We start from the raw sequence: 27,940 nt of genomic DNA, 5'->3' as shown, positions 1-27,940 counted from the left end.
AGTCTCAAGGAGACCTGTTCTGTTATCGCAGCATAGACAGAAGAAACTCATCTTTTATACATGGATGGACCATTTATTACTTTGAATAACGACAGGCGGCTTTGGTTTATAATGTGGCGATGTTCTTTATACGAAAGATGTTCTTGTACAATAATCGGATTGTAAACTTTGACCTCTAAAACCACTATGAGTTTCGAAAAATCCAGCAAAATGATGTTTTGTACAAACAATTATTACAACAACTTAGACATCCTTTATATATAAACTTCGACTAACAATTGTGTCTTTTAGCTCGCCTTTGTGCTAGAAATGACTTGAAAATCTCATCAGGTTCAGGGAAAAGTCCTCAGAGAGTCTTGATGTAGCTGACAACATTTTCCATGGCCCTCACACCAGCAGGGATGCTCAGCCATTTTTTTCTGAAGAAGCTGAGAATGCCATGAAAGCCATCAGGGATGTTACACCAAGTGACCTTAACCCCCAGATCCTGCAGTCTCTTTCTGTACAGGATCCCCTCATCCCTCAGTACGTCGTACTGGCAGGTCAGGATAAAAGTGGGCGGCGTGCGGCGGAGCACGTCATCCTCAGCCAGCAAAGGTGACATTCCTGGCTCGAGACCACCTTTAACTATGTGATACACTTCACCATCATGGGCCGTCATCACTCGCTTTTGGGCGCCGTCTTGGAATTCACGTGGGAGGTTCGAGGGGTCGAGCCACTTGCTGTAGTGTAGTTTTAGCTCAGCGGGAACATGTCTGCCCTCGAGCACATCCTGGCTCACAGACATGTCACCGTTTAGGTACTGGAGGTAGTAGAAGACCATACGGGTGCGGAACAATACAGGCACAGCTTGGTTCTGCAGATAAGAGGGCAGGTTAAAGTCGGCCATCTGCAGAACAGGGTAGATGAGGACAAGGCCACAGGGTGATGGCAGATGCCTATCCGGGATCACGGCCAGCCTCTGGCTGAGAGCAGCTGCCAAATTACCGCCTGCACTGTCTCCTCCCAATGCCACTCTGTGCGGGTCCACGTTGAACTCAGCCGCCACAGACAGGAAATGATGCGTAGCAAGCTCACAATCATCCAGGCCAGCAGGATACCGGTGTTCAGGAGCGAGTCTGTAACTGTCAGGATAACAAACAACACAATGTTTTATTATACTTTTATAATGAATGAATAAATCATTGTAAAAGTAACTTCAGAGCAGAAATTCCAAAAAATATAATTACTGAATATTAACCATAAAAATGTCAGGTATAAACTACATTTTAATCGAATTAATCAAAATTATTTGTTGCATTGGAAAAAAATTATCATAAAAAAAAAAAAAAAAAAATTATATTATAGCATGCAAAAATGACATTTAAAAATTGTTAAAAATGTATAAATAATTGTGTTAATTTACTATATTTTTTAAATTAAATAAAAATAAAAATATATTTATTTTTAGAACTATTGGTTATTAAAACGTCATTATATTTTACATAGAACATTATATAGAACGAAGTCCTTAAAAAAAAAAAAACATTTATACAATAATAAATGTATTATTAAAATGATCAAACTTTAGAAAACAAATATGCAAAATAATATTTAATAAAAAAGGCTAAATCTTTTTTATTTATTACAATTTGTAATTTCAATAAAAATATATTTTTGGAGTATCAATGGAAAATGGAAATGGAAAATCTTTTTGTAATGGAGACATTTTACGTTTCTTACCCCACAGACACGACTACGGTCTCGCTTTCTTTTGCGATGTGCTGGCAGACTCTGTCATACATGTCTAAACAACATGATACAAAGGTGCTGATCATTCAGTCAGAACAAACCAACAAACACACAGTCCATCAACAAGCAAGCTGTACATCTCACCGATGCTACCAAGGACCCATCCTCCTCCATGGAAATAAACGAGTCCTCGCCGTTTGTGCTCTGACAAAGCCGTGGGCTCGTAGATTCTCACGGGTACTCCAGCAAAGGTCGAGTCTTTAATGCGGAGACCAGCAGGAGGAGGTGTTTTACGGCCAGCAAGGCGATCCGTACACCATCGAGTAAAACACAACTGCTCGCATAAACCCAGGCGCTCCAGGATACGACCCTGAGGCAAGATTCATCAAAGGAAAGAAAGTTTCCTATTTATATACAATATACAATATATAGTCATAACAAAGTCTGCCTGAATACTCGATTGTGATTGGCTGGAAGCTTTGCTTTTAGATTTTGAACACACAGGTAGTTCTGGTCAATTTAATCCTGATTCTCCTGCACTATTAACAACTATAACCACAGAGTATATCAGCTATCGGTAACATTTCCTAATGATCTCACTGAGCTAAACGGAGGATTTTGCCGATAATGTTAAAATGAGAAATATAACAAAAACATGTATGTATGTATGTATTCTTTTTTTTCTCTCTTTCATACAATTTATTAAAATTCATTCTAAATTAATGTAATCAGGCAGAAATCTATGAACTCTCATGATCCAACAGCCATCATACTTCTGAACTCTGCACTACAACATGATCAGTCTGATGGCTCACTAATGCTTTTCTGATTTTACTGCCAGTAATCATTACGCATTTTATCTCCAACCGGTACATTCTGTACTCTATCATCTCTGTATGCTGTTTATGCTATATTGTGCATTTCACACATCCTGTATATAATCTTTTTTCACCTATAAATATTATATTTAATATAAAACATTTTTATTATACTTGCTTAACAGTTTCTGCACATTTTTCACTGCCCAGAGCCTTTATATTTATTTGTTGTCAGCACGGTTTCTAGGAATAGGCCAATTAGGTGTTCACCTAGGGAGCAACCACCTGGGGTGCCGGTAAGTGCCCCCTGCAGCGCCACTGCCCTCACCCAATCAAAATATTAGCTTTTTTTTCTGCTGAAGTTTAATATACATTATATGTTCACATACTTGGATTAAGTCAGTTTTGCAATGATTATTAAATGTGTGCATTTTTATGGAAGGTTGTGAATGATTTGTATGGTGTGGGGGTGGCAATAGGAATCTCACCTAGGGTGAGGCCAAAAAAGGACAGAAACGGCCCTGTTTGTTGTATATATATTTACATATTTATCTGCAATTGTCAGTTTGCCCAATGCTACTATTTGAACTTCTGGTAGATAAAGGGCTTTTTTTAATGTTAGTTGGGGTCAGAGCACAGTGACAACCATGATACCATGTTCTGGCGCACAGAGGGTTAAGCGCCTTGCCTGACCGAGTGACAACTTGGCAACACCAGGGCGTGAACCCTTATCACTCAGTTCAGTAACTCTGAGCCTTAACCACTGAGCTACCACCTCCCTGTTAACTGTTAAACTGCATTTTCTTGTGGTGCACCTGTACTATGCAATGACAAATTTCTATCTATTTATCTCTATTTGTCTGTCTGTCTGTCTGTCTGTCTGTCTGTCTGTCTGTCTGTCTGTCTGTCTGTCTGTCTGTCTGTCTTCTTTCGCCTGCTCCCGTTAGGGGGTGCCACCGTGGATCATACGTCTCCATACCCCCCTGTCCTCTACATCTTACTCTTTCAAACCAACTACCTGCATGTCTTCCCTCACCACATCCATAAACCTCCTTCTTGGTCTTCCTCTTTTCCTCCTTCCTGTTGGCTCCATCCTCAGCATTCTCCTACCGATATATCCCATGTCCCTCCTCTACACATGTCCAAACCATCTCAATCTCAATCACCTTGTCTCCAAAACGTCCTACATGTGCTGTCCCTCTAATGAACTAATTTCTTATCTGTCTGTCTGTCTGTCTGTCTGTCTGTCTGTCTGTCTGTCTGTCTGTCTGTCTGTCTGTCTGTCTGTTCATCCAGCTAGCTAGCTATCTAATAGCTAATGCAAATTGACCCTTCTGTCTTGAAGATAATATATATTACTGTTTGTGACTAATATGCCCAAAAGTATCTACACACCTGACCATCACAGTCATATGTGGGCCTTTTTTAGCAACCGTGATGAAAAATCTTCAAACTTCTTCAAACCTTTCACATTCACTAGTCCAACTTTTACTCAGCATGAGTGAATGCAAAAGACTACCTAACTAGTTACTGTAGTTACTGTAACATCGACAGTGCAAGGGCTATACGAACAAGCCAGTTAGCCTATTTAATTAAGAGTATATAAAGAAAATATTAACAACATATTGTATATTATGGAAGATCTGTAATGCTGTTACAAAACTTAACATAATTAGGCATGTTGATTAGCATTGAATCATTTTCTTTCTTTGGGGTGAAGCACAGATGACATTTATGGGTGTGTTTGTATTTGCATATCCATGCCTATTCATAGACAATGGCATATTTAATGAGACATACAGATGTTATTATAATATTCAAGGTCATTTCAGGGGTATGAAACCATTAAACTGTTTATTCCTCCACACGTTGCTGTGGATTTTAGCTGATAAATCTGAAACATATCGAAGAATAATGACTGGTTGTGGTTGTGACCTTGAAATGTTTCAGTGTGTTTACACATAAATCAGGTTGACTCTCTCCATTGTCCTTGATTCTGTGATTATATATCATCAGCCGACGCGGTCGACTTTATTATTTAAAAGCTTGCAGATTGTGATTTCCATAATTGATATTTGATGAAATAATATTAATAATCATCAAAGCTTTTTTTTTTTGGGTGGGGGAAGATACAAGCCTGCTTTAACTTTTGTTATGCAGAGCATGTTCACTTGGATGGACTTTGTACCAAGCACTGAGTTATACTATAACTTGACCTGGAGCACAAATACAAAACAGGGTCTTAAAGATAAGCGTCAGGTTACATTTATACAGCTCAGGGACAGATTACGGTACCACTGATTTATGCCTACATATTTATTGTATGCATTATATACAGTATATTTCACTTTTTTTAATTATATGATTAAATATATGGTGTTCTAGTACATTAGAATTAATTTAAATTCAAATACTTTTCAAGTTTTTAATACTCTAATCAACATGGCCATGGCCAAATATTGATGCTTGTATGTCTATTATTTCATCTCTTTTATATTTATTTATTTATATATTTAATAAAAAATGGTCAAACAGAAATGCATTAATCGCGCGTTAAAAAAAGGAGCGCCATTGATATATAATAAAAAATAATATAATAAATATATTAATAATAATATATTTAGATTATATTATTATGATAATAATAATAATAATAATAATAATAATAATAATAATAATAATAATAGCGCCGTTTTCTTTGACAGCCCTAATAATAATATTTAATTATAACACTTAAAAGGTCTCTACGGTGGCCGAGAAGTGCAAAACACATTAACAAATCGGAAAACAAAATAACAAATTGAAAAACAAATGAACAAATCGGACGAGACACCTGTCATTTAAGATATGCAGCAAGTATGAAATCTTATAACTTTGTTTCTTGTATATGTGTAAAGTTCTACGTTTACTATTTTTCTGCCGATTAGTGCACCGTTAAATATAAGAAAAAAACAGTAAACATTGGCAAACAAGGAGAAACTGTTTTACTTCCTGTATATCTTGAATGACTTTTGTCTTGACAGGTGTTCCATTCGCAAACTGTACCTACCTTTTCCGGTTTGTCGATTTATTATTTTGTTTTTGGATTTGATATTTAGTTTTTGCACTTGTTAATTTGTTTTTGCATTTGTTATTTTGTTTTCGGATTTGTTCATTTGTTTTTGCATTTGGTTTTTTTTTTTCAGATTTGTTATTTTGTTTTCAGATTTGTTATTTTGTTTTCCGAATTTGTCAATTTGTTTTCCGATTTGTTAATGTGTTGCACTTCTCGGCCACCGTAGGTCTCTCTCACACTCACACTCACACTCACCAGAACTGCGATCCCCACCGTCACGCCATGCAAAAGGTGAATTTTTCCTCGATTACCAAGTCCAGGAGGAATTTCGGAGTTCATAAGCTCAGCAAACACCACTCCTATTACCAACAGGCAAAATGCAGCAGCCAAAGCAGCAAAACCAATAATCAGAATAGCAGTTCCGATGTCCATGGTTCAGACGTTCCGTTGATTAAACACGTCTTTCCGTCTTCTAGCACTGTGTCAATGTTAACTCGAGTCTTGCGTAATCATGCTGGAGCTGAACCTCCTCCAAATGACCTGCCTGGGGCAGAACATGTAGAAAAAAAAAAATTGTGGTAAAACAGATTGTTGCAGAGGATGTTTTTTGGTGTTAGTGTTGAATTACATTTTGCGAGAATTCAACTCAACATAACATATTATAACCTTTTACTATGATTATGACTCTTTTACGAATGAATGAAATGGCAGGTTTTTTTTACAGTATTCATTGAAAAGTTATGTGAGTGAAAAATATATATCTTATAAATCTTTCACACAAGATATGGACAAAAGTTTGTGGACACATTGTGGATTGGTATCTGCTTGTGAAACATCCAAGTCAAGTCAAGTCAAGTCAAGTCAAGTCAAGTCAAGTCAAGAAGCTTTTATTGTCATTTCAACCATATATATCTGACGCAGTACACAGTGAAATGAAACAACGTTCCTCCAGAACCCTGATGCTACATAAAACAACAAAACAACAATCACAAAAACAGAAAAACACAGGGCCAAGAATTAGTAAGTGTCCTTGCCACATAAAGTGCATGTGTGCAACCTGGTGCAAACAGTAATTCCACATTTAGTCCCAGTTTGCTGTTATAATACAGTACAGTGGTGTGAAGTGTCCGGATTTCTTATTTTTTTGCATGTTTGTCAGATTTGATGTTTCAGATCATCAAACTAATTTAAATATTAGTAAAAGGTAACACACGTGAACACAACATGTGGTTTTTCAATGTTTTTATTATTGAGGGAAAACAAAATCCAAAACTACATGACCAAAAAACTTGTTTTAATGGAGTTTTATGTCGAAAATAATGAAATGTATTAATAAAAATATTATTAATTATAAAATGAAGTAAAATGTTAATACGGTACTGTACTGTATACATTAAATATATACACAATATATAAAATATATAGCATTTGGCAGATGCCCTTATTCAGAGCAACTTACATTTAACTCATTCATACACTGAGCAGCTACAGGTTTAAGGGCCGTGCTCAGGGGCCCAGGACTGCAGTGTCAACAACTTTCAGATCCAAAGCCCAGTGCCTTAACCACTAATCTACCACCTCTACTACAGTCTATATATTAAGGATTTTACAGATTATTACAAGAATCAAACATGGTGTATGTCAAGATGTGAATGTTTACATTTTGTAAAGCTTTTGTTGTAAAGTTGTTGTTTTTCTTTTATCACTGTATTATGTCTGTACACCCCAGATTGAGCGCCAGTGTTATTACTGATGCTCGGAGGTTAACAGAAACGACCCACAACACTACAGGTCTTCACGAGTGCATAATATTTGCAGAAAGAACATTTTCCTATTAGTCGTTTTTGCTGACAACATTCTTGATGTACATGTAGTATACTTTATCAGGAACACCTGTGCATTCATGCAAATATCCAATTAGCTGTTCGATAGAGAGAAAAAACATGTTCTCACTGTCTCGTGGGATTTTTACACATACATGCAGAACATGTTGCATTAAACAACAGAGTAAAAAAAATACCTTCTTCACGACAGAGGTCAGAGGAGAAGAGCCAAATTTGGTTTGAGATGACTGGAAACAAAACTACGCTAAGAAGAACAGCATCTCAGAATGCACAACACATAAAACCATGGGGTCAATAACCTACAACAGCAGAGGACCACATAAGTTTCTATTTCAACCATCTATTTGTACCACCAGATACTGAAGCTTCAGCTAACAGAAATGGAACCCCAGTGTGGTCTACTACCTATCTAGCTTCATATATGTGTTGTGCCTTCTAATATGCTTTATATGAAGATATATGTAATAATAGACAACTCAATAAAATGTAAAAGAAATCAACATTCATGCTAAAACTTTGACATCTGTGCTGTGTTTCTGCTTGGAATAAGAGAACAAAGAACAAATTGTGCTTGATGTAGCATGCTGAACTTGCTGAACTATCCACTCTTCATCTGTAGATGGCAGTGACACGCTAACTGATGAAAGACAACTTCAACACATACGCACAAGGAACGAGTTGCCAAGTCCTCTGTTTTACAGTAGCAGTGATTAACTTTCCACTCATTGTTTGTTTTTTAATTTTTATTTTTTTTTTGCATTAAATAAGTTGATTCTTACTAACACCAATATCTATGATAAAAAAGTGGTATTGTATTTTATTTTATTATTTTTTTATTTAATCGACTCGTTTACATCTATAGAAAAAAGGCAATTGTTTTGTTTGTTTGTTTGTTTTGAATATAATATCTTAAATAGAATTCCTCAAAATGGTTCTCTTTTTGTTTTCTTAAAATTATAGAAGTAAGGAAGTAACGACACAATAGTCAAATACAGAAATCGAAAACATTCGAAGCGTTTTCTTTTTTTACATTTCACATCATTCTTTTGTATTTATTAAATGATTTTGATGTATTTATTTATTTGTTTGTTTTCAAAGAACTGTATGATTTTGTTGTATTTTTTTCTAATTGGATTTAATCGCAGTATGTATACACTGTGTCAGGAAAAAAATATATGCAGAACATTCATATATTTTATTATTTATTATTTTAATTGATTGCATTTTTCATTTTCAATACTGCATACATATTCATGTATAATTAATGAGTAAACAAAATGTTATAAGTGCATTATAGTATTTGAACAAAATTACCTTTTAATTCAGGTTTTGTCACAAAAGATCTGGCAACCCTGACCATACACTGCTCTATGTCTTTGACATGTTAAACTTCTAAAAAGAAAAAGAAAAAAGCCATTATTTTACCTATTATAAATGTTGGTTGCTCTAAAATTTACCAGCTTCTTTACTTCTTTGCTGCGGTCTGGAGGCAGATCTGCGGCAGGGAACATTTCACCGTGACAAATTTTCCACAACTAGACAACCATTTCGTCTTTGCAGAAAGGCTGTGGGCCATTACTAAGAAGCTCATGCCGGTACAAAGCGCCCATTGTGCGGCTGTTCCAGTTCGAGCAGTCCTCCATTCAGCTTTCCCCAGTAAAAGCCGAGAGCCAGGGCCAAAAATCACAGACTGGAATCTCTGCGCTGGCTCCTGGATTTACAGTCTGGGAGGTTTAAGAGGTATTTACAAAGGTCCCCGTGTTCTGGGGCTACAACAGCCAGAGGAAATCATGCTTTTCGCCCAAGCCTGGAGGCTTTGGTGGGGTTTATCTTAATGCTGGCTGGGGATTTTGGAGAAAAGTATCTAATAGTGACATACGCAACATACTCAGAAACTCTTGACAACATTCAATTACATGTCTGTCACAGAGACACCCAGTCAGTCAGTGTGATCCCAGTACTCAGGGCCATGTCATTACAGCCTTCAACACTTTCATACAGGATTATTCAGCCTGGTTTTAGTGAAAACAGACGAGTCTGTGATGTGTGTGAATACACAGCAACCAAAGTGGTGATGTATAGCTTAATAGAGTAAGAATCAGGACATTCAATACTTTAGATTTGTATCATACCGGCATCTCGGCATCTTATCACTGAAGTTTATGGCTTTCTAAATTAGCGGAATTTTAACACAGTTGCGTGTGCAATTAAATGTTTGAAATGATAAATAAAGTCATATTTTTTACATTTATGGCATTTGCCAGACGCCTTTATCTAGAGCGACTTACAATTATCTCAGTTATACAGTTGAGGGCTAAGGGAGTTGCTAAAGAACCCAGCAGTGGAAGCTTGGTGGGGCTGGAACTTGGAGCAATGACCTTCTGATCAGAAGTCCAACATTTCATCTAGAGGTCAAACGATTAATCAGATTTGCCGATTAATCAGCACCGATAATTGATTGCTGGATCCATAAAGATAGTTTTTCCTGGTTGTGTTATACGGTAAGAGAGTGGCCTCTAGAGGCTAATCATTGACACCATGTGCTGTTTATTTAAAGTGTCTTTTTAAATCATTTTGGATGTAACAGTTTGTATTTATTTGGATATTAAATAATAGACATGCATTTAAACTGAAACAAAAAGTAACACTACTTTTTGTTTCAGTTTGAATGCTTGTTTTTATTTTACTCAATATTTATTAATATCATTAATATGTTAATATTTATTTCATTTGGCACATTTTCAGAACTTTTTTTTTACTTTTGTGATTAAGTTCAATAACATATTACATGGAGTGTTTTTTTATCCAGTATCCACTGATTAATCGGTTATCGTCAAGTACGAATTAACCTAGCGATCTGTATCTTTAAAATCGGTCGAGCTCTAATCTTATCCACTGTGCCTCCACTTTCCACCCTCCAATATTTTTTTTTCATTCAATTTATTTCTGTTTTGACAGGAATTTATTTGTGGGTTCTTGCTCTGGCTCAAGAAGACCTGTGTTCACGAATGTTGCTAAAACTCAGATAAATGAACTTGATAGAGCAAAATCGTCCATTTAACGCTGGAAATACAAGAATATTTTATACAATACGGGGTGTATCATAAACTGCTCTTCACTATTAAAAGCATGCTATTATAGATGCTGATATTACAACATTCTTACATCTCTACTGACCAGTGGTGCAATGTGTAAGACCGTACACTACATGACCCTGCCAGGGTTGCAGACTGAAAATGTTGTAGAACAAAGTCCCCTCTCAAGGCATTTAAACACTTAGCAATTTTCATAAAGCAGTATAACGCTATTATGCTAACCTATAAATTTTTGGCTAGCAAACTTTGGATGTTTTGGAAGTTGTTGAAATTAGCCTTGGGAATGTGTTACTAAATGTCACAGTTGTCATGTCACTAGCAATCTGGCCATCACAAGCATAACTTAACTTGTTGTTTTTTTTACTTCAATGCATTTAACATATACAGCATTTTATGGTCTTTTTTGACTGCAAGCCAGTGAAAAATGATACATATTCCTAATAAAACGATGACCTGTATAGGCATGAAGTGCTCCTTTATACACATTATATAGCTGAGAATTTTCGGCCAAGTGAGAATTCAAGCTGGAAGAATATTTACTTATGAAGTAAATGGAATAACAATCTGATAAAACGAATCAAAACAAGTAATTACAAGTTTAAGCTTCTGATAATGCTAGCTAGCTATCTAACTATCCCTTATTTTAACCAGGAAGTGAACTCACAACCTTCAACATCATATACACAGTCCAACATTTTAACCACTGAATTTCCAAAAGCAGAAACAACATTCGAAGGTTCATGTGGAGATTTTGATACCGTAAACATGGCCACATTTGTTTAGTAGGAGTTTGCTACTAACTGGCAACTCGTTATGTAAGCTAATGTAAGCTATGATCATGATGAACAGAAAAGTATATAGGAACTTGGTATGTTGTTCCAAACATCTTGAAGAACTATACCCAGATCTTCTGCGGATGTAGGCTGCCTCAAATTCTAAAGTCTCTTCATATAGTCCCAGACAGACTCGATGATGCTGAGATCAGGGATCTGTGGGGCAAAAACTATTACTTCCAAGTCTCCATGTGGTTAACTGAGGATAGTTCTTAATGATATTCGCTGTATGTTTGGGGTTTATTGTCCTGCTGCAGAATAAATTTGGGGTTAATCAGATGCCTACTTGATGGTACTGCATGATGGATAAGTATCTGCCTGTATTTCTCAGCATTGCATTTCTCTATAGTTCTCATGCATTTACAGCACCAGATTAGCAGGATTCCTCCACCATGTTTCACTGTCATGTGCAGACACTTATTTTAGGACATTTATATATATAAATATACTGTTTACTCATAATCTCACATTCCAGTCCTCATGTTAGTTCTCACTCTCCAGTGTTCTGTATTGTTTAAAGACTATAATCACACTCTTGATGTCACCCAAATGAGGATGGGTTCCCCTTTTGAGTCTGGTTCCCCTCAAGGTTTCTTCCTCATAACAGCTAAGGGAGTTTTTCCTCGCCACAGTCGCCATGGCTGCTCATCAGGGATAAATACACATCGCTCACTAACTGTTTTGAGTCAATGTTTGTTAGCGCTATAGAAATAATCTTGACTTGACTCTATAAACCATCAAAATAATAAATGTATCAAATAACTGTATGCATCAATTTAATTTTGTATTCGTAGATGATTTTGGTCTGATAGCTAATGGTTTTTGAAGTTAGCACACTTCAGAAGACAGTATAGGTAACTCGGGTGTGTCTTTTATATCAGTCTGCTCCGCTCATACACATCTCCTGTAATGTCACCTCAATAAAGTAATTAGGCCCACCCAGGCCACCCCGTTGTAAAAGTTCTGGCTCCGCCCCTGATGCATGGATGTTCATTCTATAATTTGGCTTGATTCTCTTAATTATGTAATGATGACTCTTTTTCACGTGTGAATGTTTTACATCAAGCGAAAACTTCTCGTCCAAACCCTTCAGAAGGAATCTTCCCCTGTCCCGGTGTCTGCTGCCCTTCAATCACGGGTGACGCAACAACAAACAAATAACGTGCTCGGCCATTTTGTTGCGTCACACAACATTTTTCTGCGTTTTGTTGCATCAACCAGAACCGGTTGGATCGAAAGAGAAACAGGCACGTGATCAGCGGCGACAAGGCTGCCGTGAAGTGACGGATTGCTGCGGCTCGCGCGAGGTGGGGAGGAGGAGGGGGGGGGGGGAATTTGGCACGCGAAAACAAGCTCGCGCGACAACGTTACCCGGTGCTGAACGCGCGAGCACCTTGCACGACGCGGTGTGCGCTCGCGCCGCATGTCGCCTGCTGTGTATCAACTCTTTTTTTTTCTTCCTTACCGCGCACGAGGGTGACTGGGGACGAGCTTCTCCCTCGTGCCCGCGAGCTGTCAATCAGGATTAACGGAGGGGGACACTATAAAAATTGTGTGTGTCCCCCCCTCCTCCTGGCCGCGCGCGCTGGTGGAGCTGAGAGTCTCTCGCTCGCGCCAGAAGAAAGTTCGTCCGGTTGTCCACTCAGGAGTTTTGGCAACGCTCGTGCAAAACGAGGCGCAAGCGCAGCTCGCCGAGAAGCAAGAACGCGCGAGCAAAAAGACAGCACTGAAGGATTAAAAAGAGAAAAACAATACAGAAAAAATATATAATATTTTGCGGGTTTCAAGGAGTGCAAAAGGTTCCGCAAAAGGGTTCGATCGTAAAGGCTTGCGTGCACACTCACGCACACAGCACGCGCACCGCACCGGACAGCACGCACGCACGCGGCACCGCTGAACTGAAGTGACCCAGAACAGAAAAGGGACACGAGGGGGACCGAGATGGACCTGAGGACGCTGTGCTCGGTGCTGTTTTTCCCGGTGCAGATTCTCTGCTGCGTCCTGAAAGCGCTCGTGCGCGTCTTTATCCCGGGCAAACGCAGAGATCTGACCGGGGATGTGGTGCTCATTACCGGTGGAGGACGCGGCATCGGTCGGCACCTGGCCCGGGAGTTCGCAAAGTGCGGGGCAAAGAAGGTAAACACACACACACACACACACACACACACACACACACACACACACACACACACACACAAATCTAAAAAGTAATGATGATGAAGAAGAGGGAAGACAAAGAGCACGCACAAATTTACGCACACATAAATTAGTCCCTGATAATATATCAGATTACACTGCTAAGATATTTTCACGATACTTATGCATATAATACCATATAATAAATACAGTGTACTACATGTAGATTTTGTCCCCTATTGTCTTTTCTATGTATATACTTTTCATTTCATATCTTTTATTTTCATCTGTAAAGGTGTAAGACTTATGTGACTCCTTGACAGTGGCATCTGGTTCATGCACAGTGGAATTTTCATACAAAAAATGTTGAATTGCATTGAAATATTTGCATGCAGTCCTGGTGAGACACTTATAAACGTGTCACGATGGTGATATATTACAACGTTCATATCTCATTATCAAAGAAATGGTTCTTTCTAAGACTGGGCTGATATGATTGCAATGCATTCCAGTAACGGTACACTTGTATTGTTATTTTTTATGTTGCAGTGATTTACGCAGCACTGTTATGGAGTAACACTTCACTGATTAAATCTTAGATTTTTAAATCTTCTTCTAAAAAAGTTATATATATATATATATATATTTGTTTTTTTTCCCTTCTTTTTGTTATAATTGGTATTATTCCACTACTCATAGACACCTTGTTCAACCTGCTCTTGCGCAACATGAGTGTGTAATTGGGAAATTGTTGTTCCAGTCTGCAAGGTTGGGAAAGGGGGCAGGAAACAAGGTAGGATAGATCCCAGATAAACAGGCATGATTAGATGTTGTAATAGTAGCAACATTTTCCAGACCGCAATATCACCATCTGTGACTCATATTAATGCACTTGTTCTGTTATTTATGAACAAGTGTTTATTTGTAGGTTTTAAGAGGACTTTGAGGACTTTATGGCATCAGTTGAAGTGGTTTTGTTCTTATGCAATCAGCAGCCATGAAGGTTTTTGCCTGAAGTGCAAAAACATAACCTGAAATAGGTCAATAATACTAAGTAAATAATAAGTACGACATATCGGTCGCGAACGAGAAAATTTGTTTGTTACTTAAACACTAACGTTACATTAATAGAAGCCGAACACTGTCAATTCACAGGCCATACATTAACGCAATCGACGTGTACTATTATATCGCAACCCTGCACCTTGGAATTATTCGGGAAATATTACAATTTGCGCAAATTCTATAGTTAATGTCTTGATCTTTGTTTATTACTTTTATTTTATTTTTCGAGTTTTAGTTGTTTTGTTTTTTTTTCACATTTTTAAAGCACCAGCACAGGCACACATTAAGCCACACCCTTTCATTGATTCATTTCCTATAACCGCATGCCCCTCTGGGTCTGATTCATAAGTGTTATGATTAGATTTTTTTTAAAGAATACACTTCAATGTCTCTTGTGCACATGTATAACAATTCATTCATATAAAAAGTGTGTTCGGACTTTGATATCAAATAGAATCATAAGGGAATAGAAACGGCATAGGATTTTTTTTCTCAGGTCGAAGAAATCATGACATTACAGCCATGTACTATACATTCACAACCATTAAAGCATGCACAGTGTCAATATTACGTACATTGAGTAAATATTGCTGTTATTATAGGTTCCATAGCTTTATTTACTTTGCATTTTTTGGTTGTATTTGTGCTCGAGCCACTGCTAGTCGGAACGTTGGGTCTGTCAGGCCTGGAAGCAAACCAGCATTCGATGACATCTTGTGGAAAGCTAAGAGCACGGACGAAACGCGGCAGCTGCTTCACTCCATTAAACTTGCACACATCCACTGGGCCAATTGAAAAAGCCCTTTGCTCCATCCCTCACGTCGCTCACGTCTTCCAGGCGCCTTCTCTCCCGACTGTGAAAAGGGGGAGGGACTGTAAGCATTTTAATGTAATGATGCGCAACCTAAAAATAGCATTACAACACCGCAAATACTTAGCAAGCGGCAACATCCGTCTCTCAACCCACAGTCTTATAAAGCAAAAGTTTTCTGTGAGCGCTTTTTGGAAGGAGTCTCCAGTGTCAGTCAGAAAGCAGCGACTTGCTAAAAAAGGATCACATTGATATTTCATGATATTTCAGATAGATTTTGACCTGGTATGAGATCGTGTAATCTGATTACTTCCAATTATCAGATTCCAAAGGTGATTTCGTTTGTGGCTTCATGTTGATGTCATAGAATCTTTTTTTAAGTCAAGTCAAGTCAAGTTTATTTCTATAGCACTTTTCACAACTGACATTGTCTCAAAGCAGCTTTACAGAAATCTACACTCAAGGTGACTGGTGTGTATTTATCCCTGATGAGCAGCCGTGGCGACTGTGGCAAGGAAAAACTCCCTTAGATGTTATGAGGAAGAAACCTTAAGAGGAATCAGACTCAAAAGGGGAACTTATCCTCATTTGGGTGACATCAAGAGTTTGATTATAAATCTTTCAACAATAATTTAATATTTATGATTTTGAACACACATTTTCAGTCCAGCTAATGAAACACAAGCATCTATGGAGAACATTAAATAAATATGGTTAAGTTTTGGGTGATGAATGTGACTTAGAGACAGACGTGTAGTTACATTTCTGTAACTAAAACTAAAATGACCTTTCGCTTAATAGACGTGTAAATGTTTGGGACATTTTTGTTCTCTTGGTTCATCAATCATGACTGTATTTTACCGCCTTTATTTAGTAAAATTCACACAAGTTCAGATGCCACCCTGCTGTTAGAAAGACAGACAAATTAAAAATAAGTACAAATTAACCTTAGCATCTAGAATGTTCTTAGACTCAGAAAGGATCTGAATGGCTTCCTAATTTCCCCTCCTTTATGACCAGAGGCCTGTGATACCTCAGTGACCACAATGACAAAGGGTTCCTTTCCCCTACTTTTTTACTCAACGTAACCATTGACTAACCGGCATCAATAAAACACCGTGCAGCATTGTGAAGCATTTTTGTTCCAAGGAGGCAATCCGTAAACATTCTGAACTCCTGCAACGCCTGATGAAAACCTCTCCGAGAACTAGTCCTCGCCGTCGTCATCCCACGCCCAGGAAGACTTTGTTCTTTACAGCTGGGCGACAAAGGAAGCTCTCAGCACGTCGCTCATTGTCAAGGTGTGAAGGCTTTAGGAACGGCACCTGCACTCGCCAGCTCCACAATCGGCCCATTCTTAAGGAACTCTGAGAAGCTTGCGCCATAAATGCACCTACAGAAAGCAAAAAAGACCCTGACACACCCCCCGCGGATCCAGGTGCAGCCCGACACGCTCGGTAGCTCCTAGGCCGGGAGGCCACTTCTGCGTTTCGCTTTGCAGCTTTTTCCACAGCAAATCGAAAACACACATCGGGTCATCCGATTTTCATTCGCCATCCAATAATTTATCGATTTAGCACATTTTCCGAAGGTTTTTGCACAACATTTCCAATCACAAGTAGCTAAAACACATGGCATTAAACTGACGCATACCCACCGAATCCTCGGTGCACATCAAGACATGAGAAAAGTAGACCCCAAAACTGCCAACTCATAACCCAATCATTATTCCAAAAGGAGGTTTCATCGCACAATGCCACGTGATTTCAGTTCCAAAACATGATCTACATAATGAATTATTTTGACAAACAAAATATCCTAGAAAATGATGTTTTATTGATTTATTTAATGCTTTGATTTGAATGAAAACCCATCCAAATAGCTTTAGAATACAGTTATTTTTATATACAACGCGCTTTCTCGCTCTATGAGCTTGATTTCATGGCGCTTTTAGGTACCTGGACCTCGAAACTCGGGGTTGAGGCTAAACATCTATCCCTGAGCACATCTGGATGAGGTGTTTGAGGTTCCAGGATGGAGCATTTGTGCATGTCAGATGCTAACAGATCACAAAGTTCTCGTCGGTTCTCTGGTCATCGCCTCAGGCGCAGTGACAGCTACTAAAGGCGCCGAAGCTGGAACTGGTAGTGAGGTGTTAAGGAAGTGAGCCTCATGTAAATTGCATTCTTGCTTTATGTGTATGTGTGTGTGTGTGTGTGTGTGTGTGTGTGTGGTGGGGGGAAGGTAGCAGGGCTGCATACAGCTCCCAGCTGGGCAGTGCCCTGTGGCTGACCCTGCTGTCTCCACACTAATTAGACAGCGGCAGGCGACTGCCTCCTGAACTCCTGGTGGCCTTCTTCTCCGCCTCCCTGCTTTCACACAAACACACACACACACACACACACACACACACACACACACACACACACAGAGATACTCACTACTGTTAATACCCAGTGTGTTTGCAGAAATTTGATTCGGGCCATAATCTGATCACCATGTTTACATCCATTGAAGTAATCTGATAAAGGGGAAAGCAATCTAAATACAACACATGGAATTCTAAATACAACACATGGAATTTAGGCTGTCAATAAGCACTGTCTTTCGACAGCAAAGAAAATAGTTGTGGCATACATTTTAAACACACACGCTCTGTTTTAGCCCATAGTTTATTTGCTGAATTGTTTGCTAGTTCAAGTTTTAAGGTTGTTTGGTTTTGTTTATTGCAGTGGAAGCAATTTTTGTGCTATCTGCTCAGAAAAATTTTAAGAAAAGAAAAGATTATCTTTGAATGGTATTCATTCTTTAAAATCATTAACTGGTATGTCCCAAAAGACTGGCACTGGAGACTCCTTCCATAAATATTATAAAACTTTGGTGCATTGATTGTTGAGCGTAAATTATGTGAAGCATTCTTTGTTCTTGAGTTGTTACAATCGAAACAGTAGCATTTGTGAATGATATTTACAAACCTAATATTTTTAATTGAACATAAAAATCAGGATTTAGTTTCTAGTTTGACAGCCGCTAAAGCTCCTGACCAATCAGAATCGAGATTAAGGCGAACCTGTTATAAGTGTTACGCCTGTAAAGTAAAGTAAAAAGTAAAAAACTTTCTGCATGTTCATCGCAGTTCACTATAGGTGAAAAGATTAGCGATAGCCTGTGGCGTGTTGTATTACCCTACTGTATGCTAATGCGGAGTCAGCCGCTGCTTACTTTAAAGACTTTTTTCTTGATAAGACTCAGAGATAAATGACGCATAGGGATTGTATTGCGCTGTGTGCCCTCCAAAGAAAATATCAAGTTGGCTGTGGAATCCCATTATAAAGATCAATCTCGATCTTTCCACTAATTGCCTCGTCAGTCGTGCAAACAGAGCCGAGACACGCAAAGATACCTGCTCAGGGTTATCCTGCAGAATCCAATTCCGCAAGGCGCAGGAGCTGACGCAAAAGCGTTTCTTCAGACCGCCTCTCATCCGTAAAGCAAACGCTGCGAGGCATGCTCCTGTTAGTCCTGCCGTGCGCCGATAAATGATCTCCCCTGACTGGATTTAGTAGATTGGAATAGCAAACAACGAATTGCAATAGCAAACAGATTTGCGAACCCTGATGGAAAGAAGTGGGTTAAAAAATAAAGTTCTTTGCAAGAACATTTGGTTCACCTAACGCAGATAACAGAAGTAGAATTTAAAAGCCTTCTTTTGTGGGGATCCAAAGCAAATACAGAGGTATAAAAAGGCCAGGGTTTGGCTATTTAAAGCGTAAGAACGCGTTTAATTGCACTCTTGCGCACTAGAGAAGAATTTTTCCACACGAACGTGAATAAACGTGGAGCAATTACCGTCGACGACGCCTTATCACGGCTGAAGAAATGAGTTGGATCGTGCAGGAAGAGCATACATTTCTATGCACTTGAAGAGATTTCTTGCCTTCACATGCACTTTAATATTGTGTGTCATGTAATCAAATACATTGGCGGAACAACGCTGTAAAATTGGTGTCACACGTCATTGCTTTCGGTTGTCAAAGATTTTTTTCAGCCACCTCATCGTTTGCTCAACTGTTCAGCAGAATTTCCAGCATCTTGGAGCAGAAAATGACTAAACCCATCTGCCCACCAGGCCATGTAATGACACCAAGAATGTGTGCAAGAGAGCAAGAGATGAAGAATAGTCGAGCATCATCCCTTATTTCATTACCTTTTCCTGACCTCACAGACTGACAGATCTAATTGCCCAATCATGGCCCCCCGTGTCCCTGTCCCGGCCAATTCCCTCGCATGGTCATCTCTCTTAATCTCCACGATGTCTGTGTGGCCTCACTGATCTCTCAGTAATAGCTTTTCTTAGTACTAACTTTTCTTTTCCTCGCCTTAACAGGTCACACAGGAAAGGATTCTGTATCTTACATTTAAACTGTATTTTCTTCCCAGGCATTTTTTTACGTGGAAGAAAAGAGAACTTTACTAGCAGTAATGCCGATATCATAAAATTTTGGGCATGAATGAAGCTTTTGTGCGAGTGGGAGGGCATGTATGGTTTTTCTGTGGGAGTAAGAAGGCATGGCTGACGTTTCTGTTGGATTGAGAGGGTATGGGTGGTGTTTTTGTGGGAGTCAGATTGCATGAATGGTGTTTCTGTGGGAGTGGGAGGGCATGGATGGTGTTTCTGTGGGAGTGGGAGGGCTTGGATAGTGTTTCTGTGGGAATGGGAGGGCATGGGTGGTGTTTCTGTGGGAGTGGGAGGGCATGGATGGTGTTTCTGTGGGAGTGAGAGGGCATGGATGGTGTTTCTGTGGGAATGGGAGGGCGTGGATGGTGTTTTTGTGGAATGGGAGGGCATGGATGGTGTTTTTGTGGGAGTGGGAGGGCATGGATGGTGTTTCTGTGGGAGTGGGAGGGCATGGTTGTTTTTCTGTAGAAGTGAAATGGCATGGTTGGAGTTTTTGTGGGAATGAGTGGGCATGATTTTATTTTTTCTATGCTAGTAAGAGGGCATGGTTGGGGTTTCTGTGGGAGTAAAAGGGCGTGGTTGTTTTTTCTATGGAAGTAAGAGGGCATGGTTGGAGTTTCTGTGGGAGTAGGAAGGCATGGTTACTCATTTTTGCAGTAGTGGAATGGTGTGGTTAAAGTAGAAATCCTAACCTGAAAGTTTGCCATGTTTCTAATACTACTGGTAATAGAAAATTGACGGTATTCCACATTTTTTTGACCCTCGACCTGCAATCCTTGTCTTTTACCAGCTGATCCTGTGGGGACGCACGGAGAAGTGCCTGAAGGACACATGTGAGGAGATAACGCTTATAGGGACAGAGTGCCATTACTTTATATGCGATGTGGCCAACAGGGAGGAAGTGTACAAGCAAGCCAAAGTGGTACGAGAAAAGGTAATTTGGATATCTGTTTAAAATGAATCAAGTGTTTAACCTTTATATCTTCTAGATGTTTCTAGAAATGCCAGAATGTAATATTAATTTATTCTCTAAATGAAAATAATAAACACAAATGTATTACTTACATTCATAGTACTGTGCATTTGGACCTTCTAAAGAGGTCAAACAGGAAAAGTGTGAAAAATTGATGACTAGATGTGAAATAAAAAAGGTTCTAATTGCAATCACATACCTGCTGTCAGTGTTTCCAAAAGGGTGACGAGTGTATGGAAAAGGGTGTCGAGAGTGTATGTGTTTTAAATTCTTAATAAATATGATAAAGTGAATACGTTAAGTATTTTAAATTTGGTTGTTTAGCACTGCTAAGCTAATAGGACATCAGTTACCAAACAGAGTACAAAATATAAGTTTAAGAGGAACCTTTATTTCCAGTCAGCCTCAGATGATGAAACAGATTCAACTTCTACCTTGACTTCCCCCTCCTGGATAGATATAAGATAACTGCTCACTTAAAATGTCTAAAAGACGATAAGAATGTGTTATAAGCCTGACTTTCAGCTCCTGTCACTGTGGGAACACAGCCAGATGAATAAGTGGCTCACTCTTATGTAGGCTCTTACAGGTGGTCCTTGTTTGTTGTCTTTATCATGACAGGTCGGAGACATCACCATCCTGGTGAACAACGCCGCAGTGGTGCATGGGAAGAGCCTGATGGACAGCGACGACGACGCCCTGCTGAAATCGCAGCATATCAACACGATGGGACAGTTCTGGGTAAGACACTGATGAATGTTCTTGGCTAATTATAGTTAATTATTCACCAAACAAGGGGATGTTAGTAAACAGGAAGTAGGTTTAGGTGCACATTCGATTGTGTTCAAATCAAATGATAGCTGCAGCTGTGGATATTGCATACTTATGCACTATTGTAGACCATAAAGTAATGTAAATAGCATGAGTAGTGTAGAAAACACTGAATGTGGAACATTGGATGGTTAGCTATAGTTATGTAAAGAAAGGATATCGGACTCTGACGCTTATATCATGTGAGCGAAATATGTATGTTTTTGTAGATTCATATTTTCTGCTAAAGCTAGTGATGTCACTATATTTGTGTTTGATGCCGTTAGTAAAACACCCCTGTTCAGAGAGTGTGATTCTTTTTTAATTCATACACTAGATAGCACAGTGCGTAGTGTGTAGTATGCCATTTAAGACACAACATTTGTTTTTGTTTTTTTGTGTGGCGGGGGGGTAGGCATACCATCTAACAGGAAATATTTACTTAAAAGCCAATTCTGGATAAATTACGAAACAGTAAGCTAAATTAGATTTTCTTTTCTTTTTTTTTTCCGTACTCCCTCATTTAAATAGTATTACGTGTCCGATTCAACTTTGCCTCGTTTCATTGCTGCTAACACTTTTAAACTCAATACTTTAGAATGCTTTGCATTACACTTTAGAATAATCATTTCAGCTGTAATACATTAAAATGAGTGTATTGTATAGCAATGCCTTTAGAGGGACTTGTATTCTTGACCCTCCACATATAAGCCAAAGGAGAACTTTCAATGTAAGTATAATTGGACAAAAAAAACCCCAATGTCTGCATCATACCATTGTTTGCATCATTATTTATATTTGATGGTTTTCTTGATACTGGCTGCAATTGTGTTATTTATCAACCGAGTATTGTTGTCTTAAGTGTTAAATTAGTCTTCTTAGTCTATTTAGGGTTGCATAGATGGTGTATGGCTTGAGGTTTGCTTACATTTCTGAGCTTCTGAAAACCCTATTCAGAAGGAAACTGAATACATGTTTAGAGTGCGTGCTGAGACAGACAGGAAAGGTGAGAGAATATTAATAGAAGTGCCAGTCGTTGCTGGTTCTCCCACTGCCATCATTTGGTGTTAAGAATGAGGGAAATTCCAAACTACAGTCTTCCAGTCAAAACACTTGGCACATCACAGCGAGCGTCTAGACCTCTCCAAGCCTGCATCTGGACTCTTCCTGGCTTGACACGAGATCAAACAGGTTTATCTCAGGATGAGCGAATTGTACGTGTCTGTTTAAGACATGGAAAACCTCACTTGCGGTTACAACATTCTTTTCATGATTCTTTCCCTCGTCTGAGTTCCAAACACCTGCAGGAGATTCGATACAATTACCTTTCTCATAGTTGTTTGTTGTTCTTTTTTGTCTCCCAGACTACAAAAGCGTTCCTGCCTCGTATGCTGGAGCTGCAAACGGGCCACATCATCTGTATCAACTCCATCCTGTCCCTCTCACCCATACCCGGCACCATAGACTACTGCACGTCCAAGGCCTCGTCTCTGGCCTTCATGGAGAGCCTGACCCTCGGCCTTTTAGACTGTCCTGGGGTGGGATGTACCACCGTGCTTCCCTTCCACACCAACACTGAGATGTTCCAGGGCATGAGAGTGAGGTGAGGCTTAAGATAAAATCTGTCCTTCGGTTGCATATCATTTTATTTTGGATGTGTTTGAGTTAAAATAAGACATATTTATTTAGATTGACATTTTAATTAGAAACATTGTAGATCTGAAGCAGAAAAAAACACTTGTGACACTATAGTTTCACTAAATACTGCAGTACATATCAGCTATAGCATGAGAATTTGGTCCTTAGGACCCCCATTGATAAGCGTGTGCATTTTAATACGTTATTTAAAGCGCTATTTATAACTGTGATAGGTGCGGTACTTTGAAATGGACATGACAATTTTACACCATATTTTCATATTTCGGTTCTAACAGGTTCCCTAAACTCTTTCCACCATTGAAACCAGAGGTGGTTGCACAGAGAACAGTGGACGCCATGAGAACCAACACAGCGTTCGTTTATCTCCCATGGACCATGAGTGTGCTGGTTATCCTCAAAAGGTGTGTTTTTATGATGGGTTAAACTGGTATTTAGAGTGCAATTCAGTGTATTAGTTGTTGGAGCTGTGCACATCATGCTTCATCAGCATTAGGAGTAAAAGCGTCTTGAATTCTTTAATGAAAAACCCTACAGCAAATAGGATCCATTAAAAAAAATACAGAACCTATAGAATTTGTCATGTATTTTATTTTCTAACATGCTTTCTTTCTGTGTTCCTTTCCTGAAACAGCATCTTACCCCAAAGGGCTCTGGAGGAAATATACAAATTCTCAGGGACCTACACGTGCATGAACACGTTTAAAGGACGGACATAAGAACCGCTACAGAACGTTTGCCTGTGAGCTTGATTACAGACAGAGTGTGTTACACTTCTGTGCACCCCGAAAGCAGGAAAAAAAGGGATGACTCAAAGAATCGGCTGTCTTTGCAGTTTTCTAGAGACTTTTACCAGAGGAGAAATAGCGAGACATTTGGCTCGGTGTTGTTCGTACTGGTCAGAATTTGCAGGTTTAAAGACTGCATTTGGAACTGTTCAACCAGTTTAAAGCATAGAGACTCGAAAAAGAGTCTTCAGGGTTTGTACTTAACCTTCTGTTATTAGAAAAAAGTCTATTTTTTTAACAAACTAATGTCACAAAATACATTCGAATAAAAATACAGCTTGGTGATTAAACACATTTTGGGGTGTTTAAAGGAAAAATGTCGGATATTACTGAAGGGATTTGAGCCTCACATCATTGCCAGTTTTGGGTGGACATGTCTTTAATGAAAGGGACACCATGGTAGCCTTTTTTCCAGCTAAGGAAATGAGCTCAGAATGTGTGTGTGTGTGTGTGTGTGTGTGTGTGTGTGTGTGTGTGTGTGTGTGTGTGTGTGTGTGTGTGTGCGTGTGTGTGAAGCAAATAGAGAGAGAGAGAGTGTAGCCCTGTCAAAAGGTGAATGTTAAAAAAATCTCTATAGACATTAAGCTAAATTATACGAACCATGAAGCGTGAGGTTAATCTGCAGTATGTGGCCTCATTGAGCGCACAGTCAGATGATCAAATCTAAATGAATGAATTTTCATAAAATCATCACCTAGTAAACAAAATCCAAATCATGTTTGGGTGCCGTTTTGTTTGTTTGAGGGATGAGTCATAATTGCACATGCACTCTTTACACAGCACAAATTAAATTACATCTTCTGTCCATAATGTATGTATGAATACAAACCTTTTCACTATTTCAATACTGTTAGTATTGGAGGGTCATATGTATGGCGATTGGTCAAAATGTTGATGTTGAATAAACATTTTGATTATTTTAATATGCCGAGGTGTACTTTTGATACATATTCTCATTATTAAAGCCAGTTTTTACCAGAATATGTCTTGATTTCATGAAAAAAAATAATTTTTGTTCATTTAAAACCCATCAATTGCTGATATTGCTGGTGAACGTCACTAAATTACAGTGGTTTTGCTACTAATTAAAGGTGTATGAATGCAAATGGGTTTATATTTACAGCATTTTGTAGATGCCTTTATACCAAAAGTCTCCAAAGTATGTCAACAAATAGGATAGAGAGGAATAGTATCCTGCTGAAACCCTGTTTAGAGAGAAATAGGTACAGAAACAAGCCAGCAATAAGTACAAGCCAAACTTTTTGTTTTGCTTTTTTATTAAGTATTAGTCATTCTGCATTTGATGATTCAGCAGTTTGAAGATCCTGGAGAAGTTCATGCCACCTAGCTGGGTACCAGGACAGAGAAGTGTGAATCATGACTAATGAATGATCTCCTTTAATTTTAATGGACAGTGAGTCAAGAATAGAGATCCAAACCAAGTATGGATATTTTGGGGCCCGTGTGGTGCCACTGCGGGCAGTCAAATGGGCTCTGTGTGAAATGTGGGGCATGTGTAAACCCCTCACTATGGGGACCAGGTGGAATGCCAGTGATGGGTGTGAGCTCTTTACACTAAGAGTGGATCCAAAGTGTGGGCAGCCCACACAAACCCCAATGTGGTGTGTTTACTGGGAAGGTAATAGCATGTAAACAAGGGTTCAGAAAGTACCTTCAGATAGACAGTAGTCTGTTTTTGGCTTTGCGTTTTAGCATTAGTGTTTTGAAACTAATGTATTGAGTGTCATGGAGCTATAAAAGGAAATACAACAGTGGGTGATGCGGGAGATGCATTTTGCTTTCCAAATTCTACAGGCCCAAGAGCAACGTTGCACAATATAACAGACTGCCAAAACAGCCACCTTTGTGCTACATGTTAGATACAAATATTGTACATAGTTCAAAGTGTGATATAGAGTTCAATATAGAGTTTTCAACCAAAGAGCCTACAAGATTTATCGAACTTATCAAAAGGAAAACGAAATGCTCTGCATAGAAATGCCATCATTTGAATTCTACACTGGCTATGCCTGAATGCAATAATCCGAATCTAAATAACCTCCAGCTATTTGTGTTCTATTGACTTCCAAGTGAAAAGAACGAGAAAAATCGAAAGCATGACTATTTTCCAGTTCACACACTCCATCTCTATTCAGGCAACATTTGTGCCTCTGGCTTACTGTACCAATTCCTTCTCACTTACATTATTGCTGCTTGTTGGTTATCCCAGAATTTGAACCCTGCAGCACTTATCTTTTTTTAGTAGCTATAATGATAATGTAGCAGGAGCAGAGTTGCTGCTCCATAAAGCCTTGTCGCCACTGCACAGCTTTATACTTGGTTATTTGGCCATATTTTTTTAAAAGAATTGGTGTAGTTTATAGCAATGAGCCTGTAATATGTGAATTCATGTATGGTCTAGAGTCTAAACAGTATAACATGTTTTTTTAAGCAATAGTGCTTACAGAAATTCTTTCTATCATGGCTCTTGATGGGGAATTTGTCACAATAACAGTAAAAAGATGATTTATTGTTCAGTCTTACTAGATAGTTAGCTAATATGCATCTGATTATAGACTATGTATTTAGATTTCTAACTGATGCTAAAAATATGGTGTATTGACTACAAACTGAGGTATTGACCAAGTTAAATTATTGTTAAAATGCAAAGACTAGTTGCATAATTAGATTTTAACCTACCTAGTTTCTCTCACATCAACCCATTTCTACGCCTCAATCACGTTTTCAATATTGACGCTTGCCTACAAAGCCAAAAATAGAGCAGCACCCTTTTATCTAATATCACTTCTTACCCAGCGCTGTACCTCGCTTCCTCCATTCCCGAACTGTTCCACTATTTCTCAGGTTACAAGAAAAACATGCTTCCAGACTCTTCCAGAACTTTAACATGATGCCTGAACAGCTGAGTGACTAGCATTTATTAAATAATGTCTAAAGACATACCTCTTTGGGAAGTTCTTATATTGGCAATTCTCCTTAAAAAAAAAAAAACTCTTCCAACAGAGTTTTAGATGAATGGTATGTCCTAATGAACCAGCATGAAAGTGCATTTATTGATGGAGACTTCAAAGCAATTTGGTAATCATTGTTGATAAGGGTGTCTGCCAAATGCCATAAATGTAAATGTAAGACCAAGAATGAACTGTGTGTCAGTGTTTGCCACAGGCCAAAATGTAAAAAAAAAAAAAGATTGCTATCAGCTAGACTGGATATTTTAGTGACTTGATTCTTTGAACCTTATTCATAAAAATTACCTAATCTTTTTTTTAGTCATTTAGTCCATTTCGTTCCTTTGATCAGAAATATAATAAAATGTTACATTTTCAATAAGCAGATGCCCCAACACGAGCTTTGACTGTAGATCCAATAATTTATATATGTATATATAACTCATAGTGTATTTGCGAGTCACATGACCAAAGAACGATCGACACAGACCAGAGGACTTAATTCTGTTTCCTGTGTAGTGCACTACATAGCGTATATTGGAGTCACGTGATAAAAGACTCGGATTAGAAGAGATGAGAGGTAAAACTACTCAATTTCGTGTACATAATACGGAGGTCTTGCGGTGCTTTGCTGATGCACGTCCAGTAGAAAATAACGAATCGCTCTTTGAGACAACTCGTTCTTCTGATTTACATTTAAGGCTCGTTCAAGATGAACAATTTGTTCATGAATGAGTCGTCAATACTGCGCGGTTGGTGTGTTGTGCTTCTTTGTGAGATATACCAGAGACAAGTCTCATAGGTCTATCTTACAAAATAGCTCGTTATGTGGGTATTTGGGTAGTTAGTGCTTTTAAAGATGCCTTACAGTAGTAGACTGGGATTTTACACTGAATT

General features: G+C 38.7%; 2 protein-coding genes across 3 annotated transcripts; one reads left to right on the top strand and one right to left on the bottom strand.

The window, feature by feature from the left end:
* Positions 1-52: 52 nt before the first annotated feature.
* aadacl4 (arylacetamide deacetylase-like 4) lies at positions 53-6,125 on the bottom strand. The gene is made up of 4 exons (XM_083535361.1): positions 5,860-6,125; positions 1,876-2,101; positions 1,723-1,786; positions 53-1,124 (listed from the first exon to the last, which is right to left on the bottom strand). The coding sequence occupies exons 1-4, from the start codon at positions 6,034-6,036 to the stop codon at positions 347-349; spliced, it is 1,245 nt and encodes a 414-aa protein (XP_083391487.1). The 5' UTR covers positions 6,037-6,125; the 3' UTR covers positions 53-346.
* A 6,217-nt stretch (positions 6,126-12,342) lies between these two features.
* dhrs3b (dehydrogenase/reductase (SDR family) member 3b) lies at positions 12,343-25,055 on the top strand. Of its 2 annotated transcripts, XR_014532469.1 has the most exons (7): positions 12,343-13,512; positions 20,638-20,781; positions 21,442-21,561; positions 22,995-23,233; positions 23,565-23,690; positions 23,921-24,558; positions 24,591-25,055. XR_014532469.1 is itself a non-coding variant. In XM_083535407.1 (6 exons), the coding sequence occupies exons 1-6, from the start codon at positions 13,318-13,320 to the stop codon at positions 24,003-24,005; spliced, it is 909 nt and encodes a 302-aa protein (XP_083391533.1). In that variant the 5' UTR covers positions 12,343-13,317; the 3' UTR covers positions 24,006-25,055. The 2 variants fall into 2 exon arrangements, 1 of the variants encoding a protein (XP_083391533.1); XM_083535407.1 differs by having other exon boundaries at positions 23,921-25,055.
* The last annotated feature ends 2,885 nt before the right edge of the window (positions 25,056-27,940 follow it).

Source organism: Silurus aristotelis (genome assembly GCF_946808225.1).
Source record: "Silurus aristotelis genome assembly, chromosome: 29".
NCBI classification, from domain to species: Eukaryota; Metazoa; Chordata; class Actinopteri; order Siluriformes; family Siluridae; genus Silurus; species Silurus aristotelis.
The sequence above is the reverse complement of the archived record's forward strand: the minus strand, read 5'-3'. Positions and strand labels throughout refer to the sequence as shown.

Bases quoted from the DNA above. Each gene is read 5' to 3' on its own strand.
- aadacl4 (XM_083535361.1), bottom strand. From the start codon at position 6,036: ATGGACATCGGAACTGCTATTCTGATTATTGGTTTTGCTGCTTTGGCT. The intron at 2,102-5,859 runs GTGAGTGTGAGT...ATCTTGCCTCAG, and splicing joins CGGTGGGGATCGCAGTTCTG to GGTCGTATCCTGGAGCGCCT. The intron at 1,787-1,875 runs GTGAGATGTACA...CATGTTGTTTAG, and splicing joins ATGGGTCCTTGGTAGCATCG to ACATGTATGACAGAGTCTGC.
- dhrs3b (XM_083535407.1), top strand. From the start codon at position 13,318: ATGGACCTGAGGACGCTGTGCTCGGTGCTGTTTTTCCCGGTGCAGATT. The intron at 23,234-23,564 runs GTGAGGCTTAAG...CGGTTCTAACAG, and splicing joins TTCCAGGGCATGAGAGTGAG to GTTCCCTAAACTCTTTCCAC. The intron at 23,691-23,920 runs GTGTGTTTTTAT...TTCCTGAAACAG, and splicing joins GTGCTGGTTATCCTCAAAAG to CATCTTACCCCAAAGGGCTC.